The sequence below is a fragment of the Pollicipes pollicipes genome, unplaced genomic scaffold (assembly GCF_011947565.3).
Source record: "Pollicipes pollicipes isolate AB1234 unplaced genomic scaffold, Ppol_2.1 Scaffold_7231;HRSCAF=8579_pilon_pilon_pilon, whole genome shotgun sequence".
NCBI lineage: Eukaryota > Metazoa > Arthropoda > Thecostraca > Pollicipedomorpha > Pollicipedidae > Pollicipes > Pollicipes pollicipes.
The window spans coordinates 30,838,981-30,859,719 of record NW_023597034.1 but is presented as its reverse complement, the minus strand read 5'-3'; the positions used below and the strand labels follow the sequence as shown (position 1 = coordinate 30,859,719).

Sequence of the window (20,739 nt, the reverse complement as noted above, 5' to 3'; positions counted from 1 at the left end):
CGCCCGCTGGGCCAATCACAAACGTTCTTTGGTTCGGACCAGTAAAGGTGCCACTGCCGTTGTCATGGCGACGGCGGTCTTGACTGCAGGGAAGAATTGCAGTGCTATTACATGTGTTGGGCGCGTATTTCGGACTCCAGAATGACTAAAACTGATATTCTTATGATGTCGTGACAGTGCTGCAGTGGTACTAGCCAGTGCTATTATCAGACATAGGTAACTGGTCCGACGTTTCACTACAGTACGTTTTTGAAATATGTCCCAATGATAGGACACTCCCTTGTCACCTTCACTTGTCTCCTTCGGTTTCTCACCTCTCAGCGCTCATTCCAAGAGTCACATCCATTCTGAGGAAGACATTTCTGTATTCCGCAGAGACGACGTACGAGCAGTGCGAGCGGCGGAGAAGCCAAGAGCAAGGCATCCATATACAGCAAGCTTATATGCCGCGGCGGAGAAGAATGGCAACATAACGGAGTGAGAGGAGCAACACCAACAGCGCATGTACGGTTCGACCTGTAAGTCAAACGTAGGCGGCCGGCTAGGACACAAAGCGAACACGCAGCACGGCCAGCCCGCCACTTCGGGTCAGGCGGCGGCCGGGCGGCAGGCCGCTCTAAACACCCGGCCGGTGATCAGACGGTCACAAGTCCACTCATTCTGGTTATGCAATGCTTACGATGGGGAGACACTTGGCTACACCGTTGCTACCATTTTGCATTCCGCGGTGAGACATGATCTTTAATGAGTCTTAATGAATCTGAACGAGTTTTGCATGCAGCTCTGTTCACATCTAAGTTGGCTGCAGAAAAATGTGTCACTTTTAAACAATTGTGCGCATGAATTTGGCTTGTTGATATGATAGGCATCCCTTATCATAGTGCAAATGCTGACCAGCATGCGCACATGTCGTAAATTAGGGGCGGAATGCATCATATTCGTGTGCGATTGCACAACAAATGCTTTCAAAAATGTTCCTGAAATCAAGCTGATTTGATGATGGCCAAAGGTGAAAGCCCGGCGATCTTTTGGCTTGTTGATGTGTTATTTAAATATATATTCTCCTTGGTACGTTAAAGGTATGTGTATGCTTCTATGGTATGTTAGGCACCATTTTGTTACATTTTGAACTGTGATAAGCTGTATTGAGATTAGGATTCCATGTGGCGTTCTTTTTGTGGTGTTTTCCCCTAACGACCCGGCAGGTACAAAGTTTATTCATTAAATCTGATCTCCGCGACAAAACTGCCGATATTTTGGAACTCCAAAATAGCAATAACAAATGGTTGTAGAAAAAAACCGGATGAAGGTGAATTTTTGCTAAGAAAAGCGCATTATACATATACCATACATTAGCAAGTTTGTTCTGCACCCAAGGTCACTTCAAGTAGAACAGCACTTAGAGGGAGCATACCATCTTTTTTTGTACTTTTCACTTCTTGTTACATCAGACGCTACGATTTCACCAGTAAGATCAATTTTCTTTAAATCCCTCTGAAAAGCTCTGAATTTTTATTTCAAGTAGTCGTCCCTGCGGTACAAGTTCCATTTGACTCCTTGCTTACCATTATGAAATCAATGTATCTCATTTAACTTGTTTCTTCCAACGTGTGTATTCTGTAATGTCTGTAGCACACCAATTTGCCAAAATGTTTTTGCGATAAATGCCATGAAGGCTCAAAACGCTTTGTTTAGACAAAAATGTATCCCAACTTAAAGCTATTATCCCGCCAATTGAACGAACGTTAGACCGTGAATTAAATTTCTCCCCTATGGCGTTTACTGCAGTGGCTCTTTTCGAGGCGCACTTTGGGTGCGGGAATGGAAGCATCCCATGATCCATGTAACACTCTGGTTCAAACTTCAACCAATGCGTTTTTCGGTAACACGCATTTGTCCGCTGGACCAAACACAAACGTTCTGTTATTCACACCAGTAGTGCAGTAGTAGTAGCGCACGATGGATGTCATGACGACGGCGGTCGTAACTACAAAAAGAATCGTAGTGCTGCTGCAAAGCTTTGAGAGCGTTATTTGGACTCGAAAATAATCAGAATTGATGTCCTTATCATGTCTTGACGGTGCTGCAGGGGAACTACCCATAGCTTTCATTATACGTAATTACTCCCATGGTTTCACTTGAGGATGTTTTGTTTACCTTAACACACGCCCGGGTGGCCAATTAAATACTCTGCCCGGGAAGGGCTCAATTTGATCCCCCCGAGATCTAAAAAGCTAAGATAGTTGAGACACTACATTCGTAGGGAGGGCCGCCTGTTCGTGAATTCACGCGTCAAATCTGAGATTTCTGGGCTACGACCTTGGGGTCAAACAGGTCAAACAACGTCAAACTCCATCTTGATGTCTGAAGTGTTTCCAACCCTCCTCATGCAATCGCCGTGAACCTGGATACTTTTTCTACGCATAAGATTTATGGTGTCCAATTAAAGTCAGGGGCCTTGCTTGACCTTGATAAAGTCGAGGCGACCAAACACCAAAGAAATTTCTCATATTTTGCCATTTCGGATAAGCGTCAGGGATTACGCTGGACGGTAGGTTCTGAAAAAAGATGTTGGCCAGTGTCATTTTGGGTCAGCGACCTGCCTTGGCCTCCCAAAAGTCCTTGGAGCATGTCCGTTGCGGTCCCTGTCATTAATAAGTTCGAATGAGAACCAGAGACTATCCCGTAAACCAAGCTTTCTTGTAAAAAGGTTTGACGCCGGTCTGACCTTGGTACCTGACCCTAGGTCAATGAAATTCGTTGTAATCCTAGATTCAATTGGTTTATTGCCTAATAAATTATTTCATATGTGTATTTCATCGTCTAACACTCTGTTGTTGAAACACATTGAACGATTCCCTACAAATACCCCTCACCGACAGCCATGGGCCGAATTTGACCTGTGATTGGTCAGCGACCTTCCAAAATACATCAATTTTACATCAACCTAACAGGTACATCGCACATCAGCTACAGGTACATCAAAATATCCGTTATTAAATTCTTCACTACTGTGCAAAGTTTGGCGTGGCTATGTGGCGCCGTCCGCAATTATTCGGAAACAGCCTTTGGGGTTAATTTGACTCCCCGCACATCCGAGCGCTTGTTTAAGATGGGACACTCGCTTTAACCTTGGCAATACACTTTCTCGAGGAAAAACAAAATCGCTCCATTTAGAAGATTTACCCGGAGTGCTATGCCCGGTGTTCTTACGTTCCGTCAACATGGGCAGCAAGCCTGCAGCCCTTCACCTAGTTCTTCTTTACCGTAATAGTTTTTTGGAATATGGCAGCGATTTGTGTCTGCGAATACGCCGAGCGTCTGACGACGTATTGCGCTATGCAGCTCATTGCTTCACTCGACTCGAGAACATTGACGGGAGTTAAGGTAGTACGTTTAGAACGGAAAATTTGTCAATGATACTAAATAATTTAAATGTTTTATTTTTATTCGAGGAATTAAGCTTGAATTTCGGATGGCCATATGTGTTGAGTGGAATTAAGGCGATCGTCGATAGCTCGTTTGTCTTGTGTTGTTTTCATCGAAGGTCAGATCTTGCTAGGTAGTGTAAGAATATTTGCATTGATTTGACAGTGGGGGTAAAGGAAAACAATGCACATTTTCTACAAGCTTGCACAGACAACTCTAAATTTAGATCACTGTGCAATGTAATGTCACTTTATTTTTTTTTGTAAAATATGGTGTCGGGAAGAAACATGGAGATGTACTGGTCAGTCGTGTTGGGACATGCCCTTTTTTCCTGTACTTGGAGCCTTTAATCCCCTATTCTGTTCATTTTAAATTAAATTTTTAGCATTCATTGGTCATGCTGTAATCAGTACTTACCAGAACAGCTGGGAACAGTGATAATGATTTGAGGGTGGCTATTGCCTCCCAAATGCCTGTTTCTGACACCTACTCCCATATGGGAGGCATTGGTCAGATGTGAATACAGTACATAGTTGTGGAAGTGACCTAGAAAAATCACAGCCTCACTCTGTTTGGCTCAGGCTTTGATCTTCCCACTGCAATGTGTTTTTTTTAATGCTTGTCACATCAAGTGCCCTGAATGGTGCTAACTGTTTTGCAAGGCTTTACATCAAAATCTTAATGCTCAAAAAAGCAAGGTATGCACAATAAAATTACAATGATCTGTTGTGTTTGGGAAAGGAATGTATTTAATATGTGCTATTGTTTTTGTAGCTCTGCTCCAAACCACAACTGTTGTCTTGTTTTGAAGGAGTAGCTTGCAGACTAGCCCTATGCTGTTGAGATGCATAAAATTGGGTTGTGATATAAAATGTGCAACAAATAAGGGTAATCACTTGTATGGGAGCTGGCCCTGATGTATTTCAAAGTGTCTGTACTGACTTACTTAAAGAATTTATCAAAATTAATGCAATGTCTCATGAAATTATTTGCTACCTTACTATCAGCACATTAATTATTTCATAGATGATACCATCAAGCAAACTAGGCATGGTGTGAAGTTTCCCTCACATAAGGGAAGTGTGATGATTTATGTGAATAGGCAATAACATCAGCTTTGCACCCATTTTGCATACGTCAATTGGACAATGCTCATGATAATGAGCAAGTGGGTTTTAGTGGTCATAAGGTGTCTGTTACATGTAGAAGTTTAGCCCAAGGATGGCATACTTGACTAGCAACTATAAGAGTGCAGTTTTGAACCTTATTCTGGGTTTGTTGTGATGTCCCAAGCCACAGTTGGTGTGGTTGGTTGTGATGCTAATAGCCATATTATGGATTTAAGTCATTGTATGCTTACAGGCATCCTAAAGTTGGCCAAATATTTTTATCACACACCTTGGAACTTGTTAATGAGGACAATCATTAGCACTCATAGTTTTGTTGCAAAACAGTGTTTCATTGTCACAAGCTGTGATTATTGCTGTGGAGCTCTGTTCCCATCATGACAAGGCATATCTCTTGAGATACAAGATTAGTACCTTGCTCATTCATGCTTGACTACCCAACAGTTACAATTATGAAAACTATAGCTATCTTTGGTTGGATTTTTGAAAAAAGCTGTCTTACTTTGGTTCTGTGCAGCAGCACTTGTTATATTTTGGGGGGCAGAGAATCTGAATTTCAAGATAAGCGATTGGAGGTTGTGTGGGTTTTGGAAAGTGCATTACATTGGTGAACCCCAACTTTGTGTGATGACAACATGATCCAACTCAATAACCTGTTATCAGATTCTGGACATGCTTTTTCAAACTGAAGACATTTTAAATATATTTTGTGCAGCTCAAAGACACTTGTGGATTCAGGCCCATTCTACATCCTATAGATCCATTTGAATTCATACACTCCCTTCTAGATCACATTATCATGCTTTGATGGTTATAAGAAACAAGTTTGCGGCAGTTTGCGAGCATAGCCTCCACAGGTCAAGAGCTATTTTGACTTCCGACTGGTAGTGCTGCGTTGTCGACTCACCATACCAGGTGGTACTAATGAACTGGGGTCATGGAGGAAAAACTGTATTTGTTGTGATGAGCAACAGTTCCCTCTTCTTCCTGTTCTGACGTTTCGAACGGCTCGTCGAAATATGTTGGTTTAGCCGCCTGTGCTTCGACAGCCGTTTGCGGTGCTGGGTGTTGGTTGCTAGGACACGAAAACCTGAATTTGCGGATATTCGTGACTTTCGTGCAATGTTTGCGGTGCCTTAGGTTCGTGGTGATTAATTGTCTAATCTTATGCTCGCCATTCTGTGTGGATTATTATAACCTTCTGGCTTAGCCACCTGTATTTCGTGTAGTTCTTAACATGTGACTATTTGTCAGTTGCCAGGATGTAGGAGTTCAAACCATTAAACAATTTTACTATCTTTTTAGCATCTGTTATTCCACAAATGCGGACCATTTTCTGGGTTGGCCTGTCTTGGTTTTCAACTTTTTTCATTAGTGACCTCTTGTTTGTGCTTTATAACATTTTTTACCCAATACCTACCGAAACATGAAAGGTTGGTAACTCTGCACAGAAATTCTGAACTCAATGCTGAAAATGGGGAATTGATGATCTTTCTTATATGAAGCTACTTGAACCCGCGGTGAAGGGTATGGTGGGTGCAGGTTAGGTTCCCCTATTCATTTTTCTCCAAAGTGAGCAAGAACTGCAAAACAACGTACTGGGAAGCATGGCTTCGAAATAAGTCTATGTTCAGTCTGATTTCTTGGGGTCGGCCAGAGACCAACCAAGTCAGGTCAACTTGAATGCGCCAGCCTTTGGTGCGGTGATACATGTTCTGCGTTTCGTCGTGCTTTCCGACGCACTTGTTTGTTTTGTTTAAACGTGCCTGATGTTTGACATGGTGAACTTAGTGGTGTGCTGCTTCCTTGCCGTGTTCTGCAGAGACCACTACAGCATGTTTGTTCTGCAGTCATGGAGACCAGCATCAACAACAACAACTTGGAGGCCACACCGGCGGACCCGATGGAGGTGGACACGGCGGTGAAGCCTGAGAAGATGTTCGCGCTGAAGAAGTGGAACGCCGTGGCCATGTGGCGGTGGGATGTGGAGTGCGACACTTGCGCCATCTGCCGAGCTCAAGTCATGGGTAAGTTTGGCATTCTAGCCACCAGGTGTGGAATGTGCCCAGCCGGGCGCGCGCTTGACGCGGGGAGGGGTGAATATGTCCGTACGCTTGCTTATATGGGACTTGTTTGGCGATGCGCAGGCATGTCAGTGCATCTCCAGACTTAAGTGTTCTGGTTAAGAGCACTGTGAACCACACCTTGTGGCCAGTTGTATAAACTGTTTACTGCGATGCGATCGGCTCTCCGTTGGAGGCGGGATTCGCCTTGTCATTAATTGTGGGATGTCATCAAACCAGACAACAACCAGACATGAGGCACATGAGTTAGTCTGTGCTTCTGGGAAATCAGGGGTACGTGGTTCGATCCTCTGCGGTGTCCGCCTTTCCTGCGAGGGCGAGAGGCATGCGACGCTCTATGGCCTCCGCAGCTGAGTGGGTCATCAAGTCTCAGTGACGGCACCCAGTTGGTCCGCACAAACCTCGATGAGGGGGGGGGGGGGGTCCCCTGTGTGGAGAAGTCTCGCTAGCGGAGGACTCCCAGGTGCATGCGGTCCTGCCCCGCTGCTCTGCTTCATCCCAGTGCCCGGACATGGCCGATGACCGAAAGAGGTCTAATTGCAACGGAACTAGAAATGCGTGTTGCGTGCGTTGCACTCAGCAGCGAATCACAAACCGGCTACGGCTGGAGGACATCGGCGAGGCAGCTCGGCTGAACCCGTCAGCTCCCTCAGGGTGGCGAGTGATCAGACCCATGTCAATAGCGTACCGTGTAGCGTCCAAATATTGGTAGAAGCAGCTCAGAATGCGGGAGTGAGTCGGTCGCGAGTGTGTGAGCTGTGTGAGTGTGCAGTCTCGTGATGTTGCCTGCTGGCCTGCTAGTTTGCCGGGGACGTGACCAAAGCAGAGATCAACAAGTTTCTGATTGTATATAAATGATTGCACTTGCGTAGACTAAACATGCGAGTTACGGTGGCTGGGGACGGTATAAAATTTTAAACAGCGTACACTACTATTGCCGAAGTTATGACTGGAGCAACCATGCTCTTCGAGGCCATCCCGGAGTGTTGCAGTGACGTCACCAAGGTCAGCAATCTACGGCTTTTTCATTCTGATCAATGCATAATTTAGTTTGTGATCAAGATCTTAGTCTTTGATACCATGATGTGGTTCTGAAAATTTATTTCCGCTGGTGCCTTCAGCATAGCGTTTCGTGAACAGCAGCGTGCGCTTGGTTAGTAACGGGCAGCAGGCTTGATAAACAACGCAAGCAAGTAGTGCCCTGACGTGGCCAGGTATGCGGTCCACAGCGGTACAATGCTGGCCGCTCAATAGCATGCGGTAAGACGGGGCAACGTTGGTTGACAGGGATATGTAACGAATGCTCCTTCATTTTTATTGAAGCCGCCATTGATTCGTTCATTTCTAGCGGCGTTTTGCCAATATTCGACAAGTACGGAGTAAAACGTCGCATTTTGAGCGCACGAGACGTGGCGCGAAATTCGCCAGCTCTTGCCCGAGCTGTGTGAAAATAAATCGGGACCCGGCAGCTGATGCTGATGGCTGAACCACATCGAACTATATCTATACGAATCGTGTCCTTCCCGTCCAAAGAAGTCAGTGGTTTGTTGTCCATGGCGGCTGCTCGAGACGTGGTGCGGAGTTGGACCGAAACCAGCCGTCAGGACGTTTGGCCATGGTGTTCTCGGAGCCAAACCCAGCTTGGCACGCTTTTTTAGCCTGGACGTGCATAACCAACTATACAGTGTACAATGCGTGTGGAACGAAGATGATAGGACATGTGAAAAACATGATTTCAGAGAAACTGATGGTGAAAAGGACCGTATGGAATTTATATTATCTGATATGGACCATCAAGGGCAAGGTGGGTGTCTCACAGCGTGTACTGCCGCGCAGATTCGGGATAGGCCAATCGTACGTTAAGCAGATTCTGAAGCAGGTTATCGAGCTACGGAAAGAGAAAAGCGCACTGGCGAAGATATCCTTGGAATGACATCTCAGCCAGGGTAAAACAACCGCCGGATTGGGAGGCCTATTCCAAATAGCGGCGAAGGGCCCATTGAAAGCTGCGCACGGAAGTCTGTCGGTCGCAACTGCGACCGATGGGTGACTTCTGGGGCTTAGTGGAGCAGCAGGTGTCCAGGGGAAGGGCAGGGCTGGTTGGCGCAGAATGGCCGGCGACTGTGCCGCAGCATGCAAAAGATGATCGGAGGTATCGGCGGCAAGCTACGCGAAAGTTGGGGCGGGAGCTATCGCGGCGCGTACATCTGGCCGCGCATACAGGGCTTAATGATCAGATCTGCATATATGGATGACTTCCCAATGTGTGACTGCTAATGTGCACACATTTTCAACATTGCATGATTTGTGGCGACAAAATTATCGTACTTTGATCTGTATCAAGTTTCATAGCTACCATTTGTTACATTTACTTCTGGAATACCATCAGGGTCCTAGATACGTTGTTGTTTCTTTTGATGAACTCCGTTACTTACGGGGAAAGGAGAGAGGGGGGGGGGGGCAGGGTGCACCCATGACCCGCCAGTTTTGTATCAGAAAGGGCACCTCCCTCGACCGTAAGCGACCGCACTCCGCAGTGCATGTTGTGTATATTGACGAAAATGAACGCATCCAGCTGTAGGCATTGGTAACTGGTAGTTGTGTGCTTTTCCGTGTCTTGGCAGTATATATGCTGTTTATCCGTCGAATGGCGCCCGTCATGTAAGAGAACTGGGTGCAGGGGAACGCTGTTGAAATGTTTCAATGGTCAATTCTGAACGTTTGCCTCCGTCGCAATTGCCTCGAGCGATTGCCACATGAAGTGACCAGGAATATGCAGCGTGTGGAAGGGTTACGGTTAAGTTATCAGAGACGTGGGAGCTATTACTTATTAGCAGTTATCCTCTTGATAATACGAATCTTGGGCAGTGCAACACTTCTGGAAACTCGTATTTTGCGTTGTACCTGTGTGTTGATAAGTACGTCATGCATTTCTTCTCAACAGATAAAAAAGTTTCCTTATGTGGCACTTCCTCGTCTGCTAATATATTGTATTGCTTCAAAGCTTAGAAGCTATGGATCTAGCCAGATCTGGTTTTGTTGGACGTGCGTTTGTAATTACGTGCGTTGTTTGTGTCTGATCAGAGTACGATGGAAGACGCAATTTTTCTTAATCAGTGCTGATTACAGTAAACTGAATGAGGAGCCAATGCACGTGGCCCAATTTCTTGGTTCAGAGCACAGCTCGTCTTGTAGGTCGGTTTCAAAAGCGGTGGCATTGGCCGGTTCCCGGTGGGCGACTGGCGAGCCAGGCCGGACTGCGCTGAGACGGCGTGGTGACCTGCATCCGGTACATTCGCCCATTGCGTTCCATTGGCCCTATCTATTTGTCTGCTCTGCTTACGGAGGTCCGACGTCGCTCCCGAGACGCGTCCACGACTGGTCGGACCGCTGGGCAGCGCGCGGCTGCACGTGACCCCGTCTACGCCCATCGACCCTCACGTGTGCCGATACGATCGGTCGCTCTGTCCTGTGGCGAGTGATGGTGGTCCGACGCCTGTGCCACACTGGTTGGCCAACAATGTGGGCCCGGTTTCCAACTGCACTGCCTAGCCGTTTCGTAGGGAGCAACTTAAAGTTTCTTATGTTAGTGTAATTAGGAAGGTTTTACGTTGTTCACTTGGCAGTGTCGCAGAAACTTGTGGGAGTGAGTCTCGACTGCACGATGTTTCAAACTTTTTTTGGCGTAAGGCCGCTCGGAGCTGCGGTCAGCGGTTGCGAGTTATAGGCTCCGGGAAAGCGTAACGCCTTGCCCGCCCAGTGCCCAGTCGCTCCAGCTGAAAATGTTCTCACTGTTCAAATGGGATTCGCTAGGATTGTGCGGCATCGCTCGTGACTGGAGAGGTGCGAAGCACCATAAACTCAAAGAATTAGTGTTTTCAAGAGACGTGTGGCCACTGCGAACGTGCAAAGAAATGCTGCTCATGGATATAAATCTGCTGCGTTCTCTACATGAAAATCCGACGATATTTCTGGGACAGAAATGGGAGAAAGAAATGTGGAAAATGAATGTAGTACGTGTACCGTCATTGCCAATGACAACGCACATGGCAATACAGATACGCGCATTTGATCTTTTTGGTTTTTAGTAATATAATCTAAACAATCTGCGTAATAACGTAATTATGATGTCCGTTACTTGGTTTGAACTCAACGGTTAGTGTCGGATATGACGGTTGTTTCGGATTCCGTGGAATTTTCCCAAGTTTTGATTTTTTTCTAACGAACACCGATGTTTCGGCAAAAGATTGTCAACTTTCTTTGCTCCTGGGAAACAAGTCGTAATGTGTTATGGTATCTTAGTCGGCCTTGGGACAGAAACATTCCCACTGGCCTGCGACCCCCGACGCCTCTCATTTACGTTTTTTGGATTTCGCTGTGAAAATTTTACGTTTCGCTGTGTGGGAAAACGGATGAAAAGAGTCTGTAGCGAGTCAATTTAAATAAAGAGGTTAACCTTCTCCGGCCATACCGGTCATCCCAAGGACATTTTCCAGGCTCAAACATGATGAGCGTTTGTCGCATCTTGCCATCAGTATCAAGGCAGGTGTTCTGTCCGATTCATAAAAGTGCCGTATTTTATGGTGCATAGTTGAAAGTTTGGTGCCAAGACTCCAAAGGGGGGCACGGTTGTACCATTTCAGGGAAAAGTTCACCGTCTTTTCGGCCGCGGGGAATAGAATGTCGGAACAGGCCACAAGATCACGTGTGCGACCCGAAGTCTTCTTTGGAGCCGTCTAGCTGACGGAAAGTTACGTTTAAAAACGCAAGAACGCTTTTTCCCCCTCGGCCCGTTCCCACACCCAGTCACTTCTTCCACCCACTCTGCCCTCTGAACGTAGCCAGACAGCATAAATACAATTTGCTCGACTTGTATGTGAGAAGGTTGGTACAACGTAGTTCAGCGTCGCTGTAACAGGACATTGTAATATCAGCACGTAGTGAATTACCAAACCTTAAACCAGCGGATTAATACGTCACTGTATAGTGCACTTTACCTCAGAATTCAACATGCGTTTTTGTCACAGCAGCATGGCATTCCGCACTCGTGTGAGCGACCTTTTAGAAGCGGCGCCTAGCACTGACTGCTTACCATTGCGTTTATCGTTGCTCCCTTCCCATGTAAAGCTTGGATGTTGGTCATTCTTTTACTGCGATTTTTTTCCTCCACAATATTGTTTTCCACCACATGTCTTGGCGAATAGTGTTGCGTTTCCGACGGAACGCTCTCCGTCGTGTACTTCTCAGAGAGTGCCGTGTTTCCGACGGAACGCTCTCCATGGTATAGTTGTTCACAGAGAGTGCTACGTTTCCGACGGAACGCTCTCCATCTTTTAGTTGTTCACAGAGAGTGCCGTGTTTCCGACGGAACGCTCTCCATCTTTTAGTTGTTCACAGAGAGTGCTGTGTTTCCGACAGAACGCTCTCCATGGTATAGTTCACAGAGAGTGCCGTGTTTCCGACAGAACGCTGTCCGTCATATAGTTGGTCACAGGGAGTGCCGTGTTTCCGACAGAACGCTGTCCGTCATATTGTTGGTCACAGGGAGTGCCGTGTTTCCGACAGAACGCTGTCCGTCATATAGTTGGTCACAGAGAGTACCGTGTTTCCGACAGAACGCTCTCCATCTTTTAGTTGTTTACAGAGAGTGCTGTGTTTCCGACAGAACGCTCTCCATCGTGTGATTGTTTACACCCGATCCCGATCCCAAGTTGTCATTCCTACACTATCGGCGTGGTGTAGGAATGACAACTTTGTGTCCACAACGGAGGGCTGTTGTGACGTTAACCCCGCATTTACGAGGAAGAAACGACACTACATGTTGTGCAGGCGTCTGCCAGTCGCAAAGTAGTACTCTTGACAAGTTCCGTGGAAGCGATTTTATAAATCAGCTCGGCCACTGACGGGAATTTGTCCTGTTTAATGACTGCGGACTGACTGCGACTGCTGCACACACGCGCGCTGGGCGTGTTTTCTGTTTGATGTGGCGTGTTGGAGCGAGGGCCTGACGCATGGGCACTTAACTGGGTTTACGGCTACTACCGTTGCTGATCGATACAACGGAGTACCTTTATACTCCATCATCTTGCCTCTTAGTTTATCGTAAATCAAGCTCGGTGGCATCATTATGTTTATTAATACATTATTATAATGTGTCCGTAGTATTTACACTCGCATATATGCACGCTACAAAATGGTTGTCGTTGACACTGAGGACGACGGGCGGCTCAAAAGGCCGCAATAATGCGCGCCAGCCGACGGCGGACGCGCCAATATTTGTACAAACAGCATACAAACGCGCAGCGTATCGCCGCAACAAACAGCGGCGGCGTGCGAGCCCACGCGGCTCGCGGTCCTCTGCCGCCGCGGAGCGCGAGGCAGCGCCGCCGGCACCGCCAGCCTCGCAGCCGAGCAGCGGCTGCGTTCAGTCGATGACGGGCGAGGCAGGGCGCTTCTTGAGGCTGCCCTGTCGCGTGGTGAAGAGGTTCTTCTCGATGTCCTCGAGCGTCTTGCCGCGCGTTTCCGGCATGAAGCCGACGGTGAAGAGCAGGCCGACGGCGGTGCAGACGCCGAACAGCCAGAACGTGCCGTGTGCGCCCACCGCGTGGATCAGGTCGTTGAACGTCTTGGTGACGACGAAGGTGCAGGCCCAGTTGAAGGCGGTGGCGACGGAGCCGGCGCTACCGCGGATGCGACCTGGTAGACCCTCGCCCAAGAAGAGCCACGGGATGGGACCCCAGCCGACCGAGAAGGCCACCACGAACACCATGAAGCTGACGAGCGGCAGCCAGCCAAGCTCAGTCACCAGCGCGTGCTGCTGCGGTAGCTCTTCTTTCACGTAGAAAAAGGCGCCGAGCACAGCGAGGCTGGCCACCATCAGGCTGCTGCTGATGTAGAGCAGCACCTTGCGGCCCAGCCGGTCGATCATCACGTTGGCGATGAAGGTGGCGCCGAAGTTGACGAGGCCGACGACCACGCTGCACAGGTTGCCGTCGATGCTGCTGCCGGCGATCTTGAAGATGCTGACGGAGTAGAAGATGACGGCGTTGATGCCGGACATCTGCTGGAAGAACATGAGCGCCAGCGAGATGGCCAACGCGCGCAGGTAGTGCGGGGAAAGGAGGTCTCTCAGCGAGCTGTGCGTCCGCTGCGCCGCCGTGATGTGCTCGGTGATGGAGCTGAGCTCGTCCGAGATGTTGACGTCCTGGCCGCGCAGCCAGCGGAGCGACTTGGCCGCCTCCTTCAGTTTACCTGGTGAACGGAGCAGGCTGTTGTGGAGTGTGTCGGGAAGTGGTAAGATGCAGCGCCAGGTCCGCACCCAACAGAGCCATGATCAGCTGCTGTGTAGTGCAGCGACATTCCGTGCCAACTGGCGGGGGCCGACAACGTCGTACGATATGCGACAGTCCCATCGCTAGTGAGATGCGACGCCAGCTGAGCCGGCGACGATAACCATCGCCAGCGAAAGGCGTAGTGGTGAAAGGCGTGGCCATCTGTGGACCGGACATCCAAGCAACGGACACCGGCGGCCCGCCGGCGCCGCGTCGCCCGCCGAGTGGCGTCATCACTCACCGTGCGCGACGTACCACCGCGGCGTCTCGGGCACGAACCACATCATGATGAGGAACGGCACCGGGATGCAGCCGGCGAACAGGGCCAGGTGGTCCCAGCGCAGGTACGTGCCCGCCAGGAAGCAGACCAGGATGCCTGCCGGACGCGGACATCGTCAGAGGGACTGGCGCGGGGGCGGCCGGGCGGCTGGGGACCTCGCCGGGCCGCAGTCACGGTGACATACTGCAGTTCGCTCCGCGAGGAATCAGACGCTGAGTGGTACTGTTTATCGACCTCTTTTCACCGGATATTCTCCTTTGTTTCGGTCGAGCGCCTGGCTGCCATGCCTAAAGGCCTAGAGACTCGCGCGGTTGATATGGCGCCTTCGATGACATGCAGAATGGAACATTTTCATGGTGGTCAGCCATAACCGATCTCATCACGACCCAGCTCTGGTCTTGTAATGAGTCATGATGGGTGGCGGCAGGAGTTGCGTCGCCGATAGTGGTGGGCCGCAGTCTTACCGGTGTTGCCGATAGTGGTGGGCAGGAGGCCGAGCGTGCCGCGGATGTCGGGCTGAATCGTCTCGCCTAGGTAGACCGGCATAGCCAGCGAGAGCGTGCCGATGCACAGCCCGGCGATCACGCGCGCCACGTAGATCATATAGACGTCCTGCGCGAACGCGATCAGCGCGTACGACAGCATGAACGGCAGGCCGGTGGCCATGATGGTGATCTTGCGGCCGAGCCGCTCGATCAGCGAGCCGCTGACGAGGCCGCCGCAGAGCGCACTCAGCGGCATCAGGCTGCCGATCCAGGAAGCCTGTAACCGAGGGGCGACCGCCGCGTCAGCGGGGCGAACGCGCCCGTCAGGCGAGCGGTGGCGGGACCAGCACCAGCAGGAAGGCCGCTGCTGTGAACGGGTCACTACGGCCGACAACTGAAGCGTGGCGGGCGTCAGATGCTGGGCCGACAGGTCGACACTGACCGTGCGATACAGCCGTCTGCCCAGCCGCCGCAGGTGTCGACACAGTAACGGCGAACGCCATTACAGTGACCACGACCGTAAACATGGCCACCACACCGTGAACGAAGCCGCGCAGCTGTCAGGTGCCGTGCCGTCAGGGCGACCGCGGCGACCTGAGTGCCCGCGACGGTGGGGAGAGGGAAGCTGGACCTCGGGGGGGGGGGGGGGGGCTGGCGGAGGCTGGTAATGGCGGAGGGAGCCGCCGGAACTGACGTGATGCGGACAGGGCACGGAGGCTTGAATCTCGACGGCATGCAGCAGACCTGGCTGGCGAGGAGGGAGGCGAAGGCGCCGGCGTGCCGCATGCGGCGTCGATCAAACGGATAGCCGCGGGGCCGTTTCCAGACATCGGGGTCGCCGGGCGGGACGGGGGCAAAGTAGGTCGGGTCGCTGGACGGATGGACGGCGGGGCGGAGCAGAGCAGGCCGGGCCGCTGGACGGACGGGACGGACAGACGGCGCCAATGCTCCACAGCGACGCCTGTTGTCGCGGCGGTGGTGTGGCGTGACGTCAGAGCACCAACGGTTGACGTCGGACGCCGGGGTCTGGCGTCCGGTGTGCCGGTCCGCTGGCAGCGGCCCACCAGACCCCTTATCGGGCCCGGTGACCCGCGCTGCCAGCCCCGGGAATCGGGCCGCGTCCTTTGGCGGGTCGCGGTGCCGTCAGCGGCCGAGGCCGTCTCGTCGGCGGGGCCGAGTCGCGCGGCTCTGCCCGGCGCCGCGCCGCGCGCCGCCGACCCCAGCGGATCAAGCACCGATTCAATCTCGCGCGACCGTGCGACGCTTCCTCTTTAAGCGGCAGGGGCGCGTCGGAGTTCCGCTCGACACCCGGGGACGCAGCCCGGCCCGCACCGGTCCGGTTCAAACCGGTAGTGTCCGGTGAAGTCGGCACCGACGGCAGCTCGGGCGGGTCGAGCCGGCTCCTGACCCGAGCCTCGCTCCCGGCCGCCGTCGACCTCGCCGTGTTACGTCACTGCTGTTATGATGGGCCGAGACCGACCAGCCCGTGGCCACCGCGCGGTGGACTCCCGTCTGCGCGGCGTCGCCAGGCGCGTGTTTTTCGTGTTTTCGCCGGCTGGTCGGTGTCACCACCCAGTTATCGCTGTCAGTGGGAACGTCGCGGGGCCAGACCTCGCGCCTCCGACGCCGCGGCGCGCCATTCTCTCGTCGCCGGTGAAACGAGACCAGGGTACCGAAGATTTTTTTTTAGTTTTGAGTGAGACCTCGTGTTTATGTAGTAACATTATTACGACGCCGTGAGGTATTGATAGTATTTTGCATGAGCGGGAATGGCCCAGTCAAATACGCGCATGATGGGAAACGTTCAACGACAAAACGAACGAGATGCTACGGTGCGCGAGTCACGGCCATGCAGAATGGGCCTTTAAGTGCCACGTGTAGCACAGCTATGGATGACTCCCAGAATCGATTGTCTGTGTATTTGAGTGAGCGAAGTGTATGCTCCCTATGGCTGTGCGACCAGTGATGGACGATGACCTCAACGGCATTCAGTGTCAGTACCCAGCTATAACTTTTTACCTCGCCCCGAATGTAAACACCATGGGCCATGCATCTAAACTTCTTACTAAAGGAGCCCTGCTGCACTGACGTGTACAAGGTGGCTCATCCCGCGACGTTGAGCTTTCCAAGCAGCGTGCTACTTTTGTGCCTGCGCGGGCCTCACCTGGGTGTCGGTGATCTTCAGTCGGCTGTCGGGGGCTTGCATGGACGCCAGCGCAGGCGACGTGTAGGCGGCTGTGAACCCTACCAGCATGGAGCCCACGGACACGGCCAGGGCGGCCATCACCTGTGGACGGAGGGCGCGCCGCGTCAGCGAACAGCGCGCCCGGTCGCTGTCCGGTCAGCTCGCGCGCGGCCGGCTCAGGCAGCGGCGGGCCGGGTCAAGAGTCGTGGTGGACAGTGGATTCGGGCGGCGCAGGCCTCGGTTGAGTCGGAGGACTCGGCGAACGTCGGTCGCCGGCGAGTCCTGGGACGGCGAGGAAGGGTCGGGCAGAGACGGTGGGTGCGGTGCAGTGTGCACGAGCCGCTGCGAGTCGGGCGCCCCGGCTCGCTCGCCAGCCGCAGAACAGCTGTGCGCGCGCGGCGACTGAGGGGGCGTGTGAGTGGCACGGGATCGACACGGCGTCGGGTGCGTCCCGTCGGGCCGCGCTCGCGTCCCACAGCTGCGCTGCCTCGCAGACGCCGCCGCTCCCAGTGGCAACACACACGCGGCATGACCAGTTCAGTGGGCGCACCCCAAAACCCCGGTTCGCAGTGGGAGCACGCGACACTCGTGTCTGAACGTGGCGGATGTCACGCTCCTCCAGGGATCTCGTCGGGGTCGGGATGCTCCTGTCGGAGCAAAGACGCAGTTTTGGGGGCTGAGCGTAGAAATGTTCTTGAGCTAAGATAGGACAGCTTAGGCACGTTATATCTGTTCCCTCCACACAGCGTCCAAATGAACCATGACAAAGATCGGTGGCATGGGCGGGATGGAGATTCCAGCACCCAAAGGCGGAAAGCCCGATCCCTTTTTTGGGAATATTTGTAATATTTTGGCGACGAAATATCGACCAGCTCGTGACGGCATGGAAGTTCACTGGCGGGCGATGGTGTCCGCGTGTCCGGGATGGATCCATGAGCACCAAGTGGGGCATCGACCGCACATCGTGACGTCATCACAGTGCACGCGCCGGGCTGTTCTCCGAGCGTGATCGTCGCATGCAGGTGGAACGCCACCCCCGGATGCTCTGGAGCCGGCTCCGTCGGCTCGAGGGGGCGTGTTGTCAGCTGGTGCTCGGCATCCTCACCTCTCATTTCTGTGCAGATATGTTGGGGGGACTATCTGACGCGTTGCATCGGTCTGCAACTTTCGCCTGGATCAGGGCAACGCTGGCCTGTGACCTGGCGATAGACGATGGTCCTGCTCAGTAGTGGTATGCTTCGCACGATGTATGAATATTTTTATGACCGAACTCATGGAAGCCAGCCGAAATGGTAGAAAATCCATTACGTTTGAACTTCCACTGAATCATTAAATCGCCTCAACAAATGGTTTTTTCTTTTTTTGAAACATATTCGTGAACCAAGAATATGTGATCAAGCATGACACAAGGGATATACTCTCAGTAGTTTACTTCTGTTAACAAAATTTCTTTCGTGTTCTTTTCGATATGTGACGACTTGATAGCCCATTTGTAACATCACAAATGTTGCCCAAAACGGCCGATTAAATGACAACTTATTGCCACCATGCGCTCATTTGTTTTAAGTGAGTTATTTCGCCTTATTTTTGTAATTACCGATATACATATATATATATATATATATATATATATATATATATATATATATACATATATATATAGCCAGCACCGCAATTCTTCACGCATCTTGCTTGGATGTTTGAACGCGTCTTGTAAGATTCTGTACTTCCATGGATTTCATGGGTAATTTCTTAATTGCGCTTCCTCTCGTCTTCGTGCTTTGTCCTTTCAGTCTTGTGCGACTCTGCGTGGCCTCGGATTCTATGAGGGCAGTCAGAGCATGATCGCAAGCTTAGAGCCAGCTGGTAATAGCTAGCTTTTCATGGCAAAAGGTAGCGAAGAAAGTCTTGTTACCTACGGCGTTTTCAAGAGCGTTAGTCACAAAGTTAGCTCTCGATGTGTTGCGTCGTGTAAGTCCCAGCACACATCAAACGAAGAAGCCGCCTGAAATCGCGTGCAAAAAAAGATACGGCAAGAGCTCATTCTGATGTTGTCGTTTTAGCTTCGCGATGACTTCGGCGGTTGAGCCGACGTAAGACCATCGGTGGACTCTGGCGAGGAGTGAGACTGCCGCGCTACCGCTGCCCTCGAGCTCACGTTAAGCTCATTTTTTACTACCTCGGTGCCTTACTGGGTCACATTGGGTCATGCAGGGTCACACAGACAGCACATTTGCAAACTAGCTTTTGTTCCATTTTGCTGGGCCATTTTTATGCTACATCATACCGATTGCCTTCGTGCACGACGCAAGCATCCACGACGGCCGTTGGGCATGGCCTCTCACCAACGTTCCAGGGTTTAATGAAACCGCTGTTGTACTGACCGAGCTAGGCATTTCATTGTCAGATTCAGAGCGTCGGGCGGGTGCTTACATCATACTGGCAACCGAGGAGGGTGTTACTTTCTAGTGTCACAGGTCGATTTGTGGTGAACTCTCGTACTCAGTCACGAGTGGGCTTCAGTGTGAAAATCGGCATGTCATGACAAAAGCACCCCGACTGTTTGTATCGGCTGTTAGCTGCCCGGAGTTCCGTCTTGAATTAAACCTCGTTCGTTTTCTGTCATCGTGCCACACTGACTACTGGAGTTTCATTCTGGGTTAAAGCAGATTTGTTTGTTGACCTTGTGTCATGCTAGGCTACATCTGAGGACAGGAGCCACAAGATGAAACCATTCGGCGAAAATCGGAAACGTGAAGATGAGGGCATTGGCGCAATGTGGGCTGAACGAGATGCCATTCGATCGCCCCGGTCGCCTTCCGATAAGTAGCAGGCGTCTAAAGAAATCCGTGCCGTGCGTCTCAAAAATCCCCAAAGCCGAGCTTGGTGTCGTGACGGGCTAGTGCAGGATCGCGCCCTCAATGTGGAGCGGCCTCGGAGCCCAGAGCTGGAAAGCCCAGAGCGCGAGCTTTCCAGCGTTGACCTGCGACGACCGGGGCAGCGTGCGCTGACCCCAGCTCGCCGACGGCGACGGGGATCCCGGGGGTGACAGCACGGCCGGCGCCGGTCCGGCGGCCGCCGCTCACCTGTCGCACCGGGAAGCGGGCCTGCCATCGTTTGGCCGGGCTGTCGGCGCCGGCGGCCGGCCCGTCGCCCTCCTCATGCAGCAGCAGATTAGAGATGTACAGCTCAAACTGCTCCTTGTGCGAGTCGTCCTGCAGCAGGTGGTGGATGACCGGGTTCGTGGCGACCGCGGTGCAGTCGACCAGCACGTCCGGCTCCGTCTCGGGCTGCTGCGGTGGCGTCGGCGACGGCATGTCTTCACCCGCCTGCCACGGCTCCGTCTTGTGCGCGGCCTGTTCGGCTGGGCAGCGGGCGGCGGCCGCCCGCTCGTCACGGCTCTCGTCGAGCTGGCCCATGCTGAGTGGACGCCGGCGTTGATCTGACCAGCCGGCCGACGGCCGCCCCAGGAAGGCTCGGTCGGCGGTCCGACGGCGGCTGCGCGCGCGCGTCCGGCCCGCCGGCGATCCGGTTCAAACCGCCCCGCCGTCGGCGGGCCTTGTCCGCGTCCGCCGCGGAGCCACGCTTGCCGCAGGGTCGGAGGCGACGGCCGCGCCCGTCCCTTCCCACAGCGTGGCGATGTGGGCAAGTGGAGGCGCCGTGGCGGTGGAGACTCGAGACTCGAGCGCAGACGACGTCGCGCTGGCTGGCGGACCACCTCGACGGGACGGGGCCGGGCGGGACAGCCGCGACCGTCACCCCAGTATCGGTCGCTAGCGAGGTCGGCGGCCGGTCGCGGCGCCGGCTGGCCCTCGTCC

General features: G+C 52.2%; 2 protein-coding genes across 4 annotated transcripts in view; one reads left to right on the top strand and one right to left on the bottom strand.

Moving 5' to 3' along the window:
* Nucleotides 1-3,357: 3,357 nt before the first annotated feature.
* The window catches only part of LOC119109512 (RING-box protein 2), a 44,995-nt gene continuing 27,613 nt past the window's right edge, over nt 3,358-20,739 (top strand). The window contains exons 1-2 of one of the 3 annotated variants that reach the window (XM_037233148.1): nt 3,358-3,387; nt 6,407-6,583. In XM_037233148.1, the coding sequence (XP_037089043.1) occupies nt 6,409-6,583 (175 nt within the window). In that variant the 5' untranslated portion in view covers nt 3,358-3,387; nt 6,407-6,408. Of the gene's footprint in view, nt 3,391-5,964; nt 5,990-6,406; nt 6,584-20,739 lie in introns of those variants that run through there. The other 2 variants (XM_037233150.1, XM_037233147.1) reach the window with 2 other exon arrangements.
* On the bottom strand, nt 12,762-20,350 carry LOC119109511 (facilitated trehalose transporter Tret1-2 homolog). Its single transcript, XM_037233146.1, has 5 exons — nt 20,008-20,350; nt 16,901-17,023; nt 14,716-15,013; nt 14,213-14,347; nt 12,762-13,891 (listed from the first exon to the last, which is right to left on the bottom strand). Exons 1-5 carry the CDS (start codon nt 20,338-20,340, stop codon nt 13,065-13,067), a joined length of 1,716 nt encoding a protein of 571 aa, XP_037089041.1. The 5' UTR covers nt 20,341-20,350; the 3' UTR covers nt 12,762-13,064.